The sequence below is a fragment of the Fusarium vanettenii genome (assembly GCF_000151355.1).
Source record: "Fusarium vanettenii 77-13-4 chromosome 2 genomic scaffold NECHAsca_18_chr2_1_0, whole genome shotgun sequence".
NCBI lineage: Eukaryota > Fungi > Ascomycota > Sordariomycetes > Hypocreales > Nectriaceae > Fusarium > Fusarium vanettenii.
In genome coordinates this window covers 2,465,515-2,475,741 of record NW_003315867.1, presented here as the reverse complement: position 1 = coordinate 2,475,741, position 10,227 = coordinate 2,465,515, and the positions used below count along the sequence as shown (strand labels likewise).

Sequence of the window (10,227 nt, the reverse complement as noted above, 5' to 3'; positions counted from 1 at the left end):
CCAACCACAGTGGCTCCGCTACCCTGCGTCCGCTATTTGACAGGGGGCGGATACCAGCACCTCAACAACCGCGTCGCGAAGCGACATTCTTTTGGATTGGATGACCTGACAGCTCCTGACCGACTATAACATTAACCAGCTACTATGCTTCATCTGCGGAACCTCGCAACACCTTCTGTCCGCTAAAGTATTTCCAAGCTGTTGCTGTGCTCTAGATGATGCGACGTATCTCCTTGCTACTTTATGGAGCTTGCTGAGCTCCGTTGAGCTACTTCAAACATGAATATCACCCTGGCCGCTCTCGACAATGCGATTGTTGTAGCCAGAGACACCAAGACCCCCAAATTCAATTAGTATGTCGGACGTTGTTTGTTTGTCTCTCGTATACTGACTCGAACCCTCTCGTAGTGAATTCCTCATCTTTGTCGCCCTTTGCTGTATCCTGGCCATCTTCTTCCTCCTATACTTCAACCGAGTCTTTGCGTCGATCGTCTCCTACTTCATCCGAGCCTACACATGGCACCAGTATCGAGTCTATATCGACATCAAGGCCATTCAAATATCTCTCCTAGGTGGTCGAGTCTTCTTTACGGGTTTACGGTATCATGGCGAGAACGAGACGTTTATGGTCCAGCATGGTTACATTACATGGAGATATTGGCTTCGACGAGTTCGCGACGCAGACATCATCGATTCCCGACGAGCCAAGGTGCCGACCACCGATGCTACACCATCAAGCGACATAAAGAACTCCGAGCTTCCCTGCCGTATACAAGTGGACCTGATCGGTTTGGAGTGGTTTGTGTACAATCGAAGTCCAGCCTACGATACCGTCCTTTCCGGTCTCACCCAGCACCATGACCCAGATGCTCGATCGAGTGGCGTGTCAGAAAAGGATGAATCTGCATTGCGGTCGCGAGGTCCCAAGCTGGAGAGGGATGCTGAAGGTGAAAAGGGGCTGGACGAGAAGAAAGAGGCGGACGCTCAGGCGAGGTACGTGTACCGGCGCACGACGACAGGTCTCGGAAGCGGCGAGGACGACGAAAACACCCACAGCTGTGAAATGGAGCTGCCATTCATGATCCAGCTGTTCCCTATACATCTCCGCTGTCAGAAGGCCGCCGCTGTCATGGGTAGTGAAAACACAAAGGCGATCCTCGTTGCCAGGGCAGACTCGCTTGACGTGGAAGTTGACGCTTCAGAAACTACCACGCGCGATCCTTACAGACAAACCTTCAAGGTTCAATTCAAACATCCAGTCATCGAGTTCAAGGATAATGAGGACTTTAAGGAGGACCAAGCAACCCGGGCCACCCGGGATCGCGACACTACTCAAAGCCAGGAGGCGGTTTCGAAGCGATCACTCTTTCGTCATCATCGGCGAAGAGCTGTCAACTCTCTGCGCAATCTGGTGCCATATTGGCGGCGCTCTGTTGAGTCCTTCTCGACTGATTCACGGGCCGTGAACACTGGAGCTTCGCAGGTTCCAGGCGCCAACCAATGGCAAGGATTAACACGTTATCTGGATGATCGTGACCGGGATGACAGGGCTCGCTGGGGAGCAGTCGAATATGCCGCTGTGACTACAGTCTTGGATAGCCCTGAAGCGGTATTGACCGTGTACTGGGACGCTGTAGGAAAAGTCCCTGATCGAGGCCCTGGAAATCCCAAGGCGTTCCCACTCAACATCAACGGGAGTGAGCCTCCGGCCTGGGGCATCAATTTCTCTGTTAAAGGAGGAACCATGAACTATGGTCCATGGGCGGACCGTCAGAGGGCAGATTTGCAGCGATTCTTTTTCCCGTCCCTCTGCAAAGATGCAATCCCTGCGAGACCGCTGAAGCCAGGGGACTGGAGAGCCGCTACCACCTTCTCGCTTTACGTTGAAATAGACGACACGGTTACCTTGAGAGTTCCTATAAGGGAGGAGTCCAAGAACTGGCGTTGGCGAGGCAAGGAACCACCAATGAAACACCAGAAAGCGCCCACGAAGCGGAAACAGAGAAACAGGGCGAAAAAGAACAGCAAAGGAGAAGCAACTCAGCTTCGCCCTGCCGGATGGTTGGAGGTAAAGCTTCCAGCCAACTCATCGGTCAAGTTCAATATGGATATGATGGCAAGCTCGACTGGTTACACAACGAAACTCGACGTCGACCTGCCCAGCTCAGAGCTCTGGAGTTCTGTCAATCACGATCTGCTCTGGCGATCAAGTGCTCTGCAGGTATCCTGCGATCTCTCTAACCCACTCTCCTGGAATTCGCTCAGGAACTGGAACTTCAGCATTACCAGCTCCAAAATGGATCTGTTCATTTTGAGAGACCACATCTTCCTTCTTGTTGACTTGGTTGATGACTGGACAACTGGCCCGCCTGCAGACTATCTCGTGTTTGTGCCTTTCAAATACCACGTTCACCTCAAGCTGCAATCGTTGCAGCTCTACCTCAACGTCAACGAGGCCAACATCATTGACAAAGCAACCGTGATAGAAGACAACACTTATCTAGTTCTCTCCAGCCCTTGCCTGACCGCCGAGGCCTGTATCCCTATCGACAGCTTCCGACCTAGCAAGAATGCCATTCCTTTTGACGTTCGTGCTGATCAGTTGGATCTGGCACTTCGAGTTCCTCAGTGGAATACGCAGGCGGCGTTTCTCTCATCACAAGACTTCGGCCACATCGAAGGTCTTGTGGTGGACGGCAGCTACAATTACAATGCGACAACATCAACGACAAACACGGACACGCTCATCCTCAATGTTCGTGGCCAGTCCCCCTACGTCTACCTGTATGGCTTTCTTATCCGGTATATCATCCTGCTGAAGGACAATTACTTTGGAGATTATGTCCACTTCAGAACCTTGGATGAGTATCAAAATCAACTCCAGTTGAAGGAGAAGAACCCAGGCGCCGAGGCTGCGAATCAGCCACCCACTAAAAATTCAAACGATATGGACGTTATTCTTGGTGTCAAGGTTGAGGATCTCAGGATTCTGTTGCCAACTAATCTCTACTCGGCTGATCGCTTCGTCCAAGGAGAACTTGCCAGCGTCGCTGCCGATTTGCGTTTCACAAATTACTTCATGGAAATCGAGATTGAGGTTAGCCCCGTGAGTCTCTCATTGGGCACTTCGGAGGGTGCTCTGGATTCTCCTGGTATGTCATCGTCGAATACCCAGCTGTTTATCGACGGTGTTCGCTTGTATGGCCATAAACTATTTGGTCTGCCGCCCACAGAGCCCGCCTACGTCTGCAACTGGGATATCAGTGTTGGTAGCATTGCAGGAGAGTGCACTTCCGAATTCCTTGTTGCGGTGGCAAGAGGCGGCAAGGCGGTTGCTTTCTCTTTTGATGATGTCGAGAACGCTCTGGTACCATACTCGTCTCTGGTGTTCTTCGATATCACCTTTGCGCGAGTCGCTGTCGAGTCCGTCCAGGTGTGGTTACATGTCGATGAGGCAGCCTTTCTGGTGTCAACCGACGCCATCGACGTGAATTTCAATGATTGGGCTCGGTCACACTATTCGAAGCGTGCCGACATTGTCGTCCCAAACATTCAAGTCTCGTGTGTCAACGCAGAATCAGCAGCAAGGCAGAAGTCCAGGTACCAACACCCTGTGGAAACGGAAGCTCACCTACAAACCACTATCCGACTTGCTGTGATTGGACGCAAGTTCAACTTCACCGAAGAAAGGAAAATTCAGCAAGAGCTAGTGCAGCGGGAAGATCAACGGACACATCGAGCCGAGTTTCTCATCCTACCGGAATACTTGGATGATCTTGTCCCAGAAGTGGTTGATCCGCCAGCTCAATGTGCGCCTCCTCCACCTCATCCAGCCATCTCACTCGAGGGCGAGGGCGAGGACGAAGACGTTTCGTACAGGACATTGGCGTCACGCCGGTCCCGAGGGTTGAGTCATAAATCCTCATTCCTTTCCCTTGCCGCGTCGGAGAATGGCAGCGTTATTCTAGCACCAAGTCAACACCGTGCTCGATCAAGATCAAACCAAGGCAATTACCTTGATATCGGGTCTGGGTTGTTGGACAATCGACCAACCTTGAGGCAGAAGGGATCGTTTATATCACATTACTCAAATGGAGACTATGCTACAAGGGAGGGTCTTGCTCACTCTTCTGTGGCTTTCTCTAGCCAGTACGTCTCGCCGCATTTCCCGCTGCAGGGTCTGCAACCCAGTACACGAGAGGTTCCAGTCCAGAGTACTGAGGAAGGCGAGGAAGATGGCGTGTTTGACACAATGTCGATCGGGTTGGATGACATTGATCCGAACGGACTGAGCGAGGAATACCCCTATTTCAGTGCCTTGGTTGAGTTTCCCTCTGGCATATCAGCATTTGCAAACCCATCTTCAATCCGCTACGCCGCCTCCCTCTTGGATGCCCTGCAGCCGAATGAACCAGAGGATTTGTTGGACGTCTTCCAGATCGATGCCATGACCAAAATCTTCGACCTACAGAAAGAACGGGGAACCAGCGGCCATATCAAGGATTTCATGATTCGAGTGCCCAATGCCAACTTTCGACTTCTCAATCCGACATCCGAGGACCCTTCGGATTATGTCGAAGACGAGCAGGACCAGTATGACCTCACGATTTCGAAGGTGTCATTGGTTGCTCGAACGACAACCAACTGGGAGGACCCTTTCAAAGACGAAACGCGCAATTCAAAGACTTCACTTCAACTGCGGTTAGGATCAGCTGAGATTTCGGCATCCGAGCGTAAATCGTCGCTTCAGGAACCTCAGCCGGCAGTCATGGCACAGATTGACGAGGTCACTGTGTCGGTTGGTGCAAAAGAAATCAGGTTCCTCGAAGCTGAGATCGGCTCCGTGGTTGGAAGCACCGCTTCGGGCAAGATTGAGTACCTGGCGTCGTTGATTCATCGAACTGGCACTGTTGCAACTGAGTTGGGGCATCTACTTTCTGAGACCATCACAAAGCACCAGAACCGCCAAAGGTACTTCACATATCGCCTTCTTGAGGAGGGCCAGTCGACTAATGATCCATCTTTCGTGGTCCGACCTTCGGCTGTGCTTCGATCAGCGAACGAGCACCTTCGTACGTTTGATTCTTGGAAGTTGGCGATGCGACTTCGTCAGATCTGGACAACCATGGAAGAGCACACCAGGGCTCACCTCGTCCATCAATGTTTAACTGGCTCACCTGATGTCCCTGCGAACGCTGCAGAGTACGCGATAGCAGCACTTCAAAAGTGGCGTGGCTGGGACTTGGAGGACCTGGCGCATTCGCTCGTCCTAGTGAACATCTTTGGTCCGATCGAAGAAGTGGAAGAAAGTCACGATGACCAGCTTCCTCTCTCCGGCGCTTGCAGGCTCGGAGAATTGCAACTCGTTCTCGACCCAGGGCCGAAGCAAAACAAACTCGGCTTCATCGATCTGGCCGCTAGAATCGCCCAGCAGGTGCCCGAAGCCGTGGAGGGTCAAGATGAGAGCGCGAAGCCAAGCGTTCCCCTCACGACGTTGAATATCTCCTGCGCGGAAGTAGGTATCAATCTGAACTGGGAACTCTGCGAACTGGCTGAAGACGTGTTGCAACTATACTCCAAGAGCCAAGGCCAACCTCAATCAATGGCCGTCATCCCCAAGCCGAAACGCCCAGCGAAGCCAAATCCTGCTGCTTGGCCACCAGTCCATGTGGTTGTGGAAGTGACTCGAGGTGCGGTGGAAGTTGAAACCATCAACCTCAGAGCCAAGACATTGAGTCATGGGCTGAAGATGTCAATTCTTCACCAGGCTGGAGTTGATACTTCCAGTTCGCTGAGCCTGATGCTGAACTGCAACGCCATCACTTCCTCGCTACACAGCAACGCTCATGCTCTGGGAATGTCTCAACTGAAACACCCGAGCATTTTCCTGTCTCACGAACTCCACGACATTGACGGCATGTCAAGCCATACCGTCAAGGCCAGTGCCAGCAGTCGAAACCTAACCATTGCGGTCAAGGAGGACCCGATTGGGCTGATGGAAGTTCTTGACCGTCTCTTTGGTGACGAGATTCATCAAGTATACGGCCTGAAGAGTCAACTTTCCAGCTTGTCAAAGCCCAAGAAGCCGAAAGAACAGAAGAGGATTTCGGACCGGCTCTCAAGCGTGAGGGTCAATTTCGCGATGTTCCTTGATGAGTACAGTGTCTCGATTCCTTTCCTGCAATCTCTGACCTATAAAATCACGGGAACCGTGGCGCGAGCGGCAACAGCAGCCAACTTTGGAAAAGAAGTCATCTTTGATTTCGATATCAAGGAGAACTATCACGAGATGCAGATCAACGTCAGGAATGAGCCTCGCAGCATTTCTCTTCTGCAGATTCCTCCAACCAATGGCCGCATCACCAGCCACATGAGCCAGACGGAGCACCAGATCACCGTTCTCTCATCATTAGAAGTCGTTGAACTCGACGCATCCGCCGTCTACAGCCTTCTCACTGCACTCAACAGACCCCAGATATCCAGTGCCATTCAAGAGCTGCAGGAGCAGACCAAGATCATTCAGGGGCATGTTTCAGAAATCTTTGGTTCTGACGAGCTTGAGATAGCGGAGCCTGTCATCGAGCCGATTAGGTTGGATCATCCAACTGTCAAGGTCGTGTACAATGTCCATTTGACGTTGGCTGGCCTCCATGTCTTTGCCAAGACGTCTCTCAAGTCTGAAGTTGAGCCCATGGCTCAAGTTCTCTTCGCTCTGGACAGGGCTCATCTGCACGCGTCTAACCGACACGAGACACATGGCCCTATCTTGAAGTACCCAGAGCTCCATGTCAACCTTAATCACATTGGGCTCGATATTCGGCGAGGCGAAGAGGGGTCCATGAGATCCTGTGGAAGCTTGGGCGTGGGTGTGACGGTTTCCGCCAGCTCAACCCTCGGCTCAGACGGCAAAGAAGATTGGTCCTTTAACTTCAGCAGCGACGACTTTGAATGCAACCTGGCTCCAGAAACCATCTCGACTGTCGTTGATGTTCTGGGCTACATGGGTGAGAAGATCAAAGACCTGGATACCTCTCGCGAGCTAGAATACCTGAGAAAGCTGCGACAGTCCAAGCCAAGAATCACCATCAACGGCGATGAGGAGTTACCAGAAGAAGTCGACATCATCGACTCAGTTCTTGCATCAGTTCAGTATCAGTTCGAACTTCGAAACATTCGCATCTGCTGGATCGTTGCAGACAGCAATGCTGACGAGTCAAGCACCAAGGAGGATCTTGTCTTGTCGGTCAAACTGTTCGAATTTGGCACCAGAACCCGACGATCTGCTCGACTGTCGATTGAGAACTTCCAGCTTCAGATGGTTCCCCCTGGTCAGGATATGAACGTCCGCTCACTTCACTCGGCCCTGCTTCCCGTGGTCACATTCAATATTGCCTACATGTCAACTGCCTCTGCACGACGCATGGCATTCCAGGCTGTGGGCGAGTCCCTGGATCTGCGGCTTACGTCCGCCTTTATTGTGCCAGCTGCACATTTGGCCGAGTCCATCATGCTTTCGATGAACAATGTGGCACAAGCATCGACGCAATGGAATACTGCGGTAACAACAGAGAAGAAACCAGATGAGGCACCCAAAACGGGGCCACAGCGAAGCATCTTTGGCAACAAGAGGCTGGAAAGTTTGCTTATCGACGCAGATTTTGCCGGTGCCGTTGTCTACATTGCCAACAAGAAGGCGATGGACAGCTCCAAGAACTCGTTTGGGCGTTCTTCGATGGCTGGCAAGTATGGTCAGTTCAACACGGAGGATTCTGGAAGTGGGACAGCCCTCCGCAGTCCTGGACTGGCCTGGAAAGTCGAATACAGGGATGATGCACAGGACGACCCTTCGCTCTATGGAGAGATCAAGGTGGACGCTTCCAGCAACATCATCTACCCTTCTGTTGTTCCGCTCGTGATGGACATGTTGTCAAGCGTGAAAGAAGTTGTCAAGGACGACGACGAAGCCGCGCCAGCCAAAGAACCGGAGCCATCCAAGCCCAAGGCTCACAAGTCCGGAGACGAGGATAACATCATCACTGCGGACCCCAGCGCTGTGCTTGGCCGTCTCAAGCTCAACTTGGGCCTACGCATTTGCAGACAGGAGTTCTCGCTGAGCTGTCAACCAATCGCCCGTGTCGCCGCGACGACTTGCTTTGACAACATCTACTTCACTGTCAATACTGTTCGGTCGTCAGAGCAAGGCAACTTCTTTGCGATTTCAGGAGACTTTACCAAGTTGCAAGCGTCTGTACAACACGTGTACTCACGCGAGTCCACCGCAAGCTTTGAACTGGACTCGATCACGCTTTCGTTCATGAACAGCAAACACGTTAGCGGAACCAGCGGAGTTTCGGCCATCATCAACGTGAGCCCCATGGTGGTGTCCATCAACGCCAAGCAAGCACAAGACTTCTTGTTGTTCCGTGAGATTTGGTATCCCAGCGAGTTGCGATCACCACCCACAGCTCCTGTCGCGAAGCTAGCAACCGAGACTTCTCAGGGCGGTCATCTAGTCCAGAGATATCAGCAAGTAGCGGCAACAGCTGCGTTCCCATGGACTGTGACTCTTTCCATCGCGGCTCTCGACGTTACTATCGACCTTGGACAAGCCATTGGCAAATCTGCCTTTGCAATCAAGAAGTTTTGGGTGTCATCAAAGAAGACGTCAGATTGGGAACAGAACCTATGCCTCGGCTTCGATAGGATCGGTGTCGACTGCACTGGTCGCCTCAGCGGCTTCGTGGCCTTGCAAGATTTCCGTTTGCGAAGTTCGATTCAGTGGCCGAAACGAGAAGAGGCACTCAACGAGACACCCCTGGTTCAGGCGTCGATCGCCTTTAATGCATTCCGAGTCAAGGCTGCGTTTGACTATCAAGCCTTCCTGGTTGCTGATATTACTTCTTTGGAGTTCATCATGTACAACGTTCGTGAAAGCCTAGACGGCAGCGGAGATCGACTGGTTGCAATGCTCGATGGTGAGGCAGTCCAAATCTTTGGCACAACAACATCGGCGGCCCAGGGCATTGCTTTGTGGCAAGCCATTCAGAAGCTTGTTCAAGAAAGAAAGGAGAGCTTTGAGGGTTCCCTGAAGGAGATTGAGAAATTCATGAGCCGGAGGTCCACGGCTTCACGAAACACACTGCCACAGATCGAGCCACCACCAAAGCTGAAGGTGGAAGACACATTGTCCAAATCCCCCATCTCCCTGGACACGGATGTGGTTGTGACACTCAAGGCACTCAACCTAGGTGTATTCCCCAGCACATTCTCGGATCATCAAGTGTTCAAGGTGGAGGCATTGAACGCTTATGCTCGGTTCGCGGCCAGCATGGAGCAGAGGCGCATTCACAGCATCTTGAGGATGATGCTGGGTCAGCTTCGCATTGGTCTTGCTGGCGTTCGCAATGTGGAGGCGCCCAAGACTTTGAGCGAGATCTCTGTCGAGGATGTGGTTCAGCGAGCAACGGGATCACGAGGCGGGACGATCCTCAACGTACCCCAGGTCTCTGCAGTCATGGAGACATGGCAGAAGCCACGAGCAAACGAGATCAGCTACATCTTTAAGAGTGCATTCGAGGGCAAAGTGGAAGTGGGATGGAACTTCTCCCGCGTCAGCTACATCCGAGGCATGTTTGCAAATCACTCCAAGGCACTGGAGCAGGTCTGGGGTAAGGAAATCCCCCTGACAGCGGTCAAGATCAGGGGAGTTCCAGGAGCAGAAGAGGGAGAGGGCGAACAGCACAAGATCACGGCAGAAGTCAACGTGCCCGTATCCAAGTACGACTACGTGGCGCTGGAGCCGCCCATTATCGAAACGCCGCAGCTGCGTGACATGGGCGAGGCGACGCCGCCACTCGAATGGATCGGTCTGCACCGTGATCGACTGCCAAACTTGACTCATCAGATTGTTATTGTGTCACTGTTGGAGTTGGCCGGCGAGGTAGAGGATGCTTATGCTCGCATTTTGGGATCATCATGAGATCAGTCATGGATGAAGAATCATGGGTTATGAAGGAGGTTGATGAGGTTGCAGTACTTGTCCGGCGAGTGAGTCACTCGGCAACAGTAAGCATGACGAGCAAGCGAGGCGTTTGGGAAACTTGAAACAATTTCTGTTTTTGAACCAAAAGGGGTAATTATTGTTGGAAAGAATACTAATACACGATTTTGCAACTGGACTCAGTATGAGGCTGATATCGAGGCTCCATGTCAGGCTGGGTGAAGCTG

At 52.2% G+C, this 10,227-nt stretch overlaps 1 protein-coding gene across 1 annotated transcript; it reads left to right on the top strand.

Annotated features, from left to right (window-relative positions):
• Positions 1–279: 279 nt before the first annotated feature.
• On the top strand, positions 280–9,979 carry NECHADRAFT_33490 (uncharacterized protein; the record flags this gene model as incomplete). The annotated part of the gene is made up of 2 exons (XM_003046616.1): positions 280–353; positions 409–9,979. 2 exons carry the CDS (start codon positions 280–282, stop codon positions 9,977–9,979), a joined length of 9,645 nt encoding a protein of 3,214 aa, XP_003046662.1.
• Between the last annotated feature and the right edge of the window lie 248 nt (positions 9,980–10,227).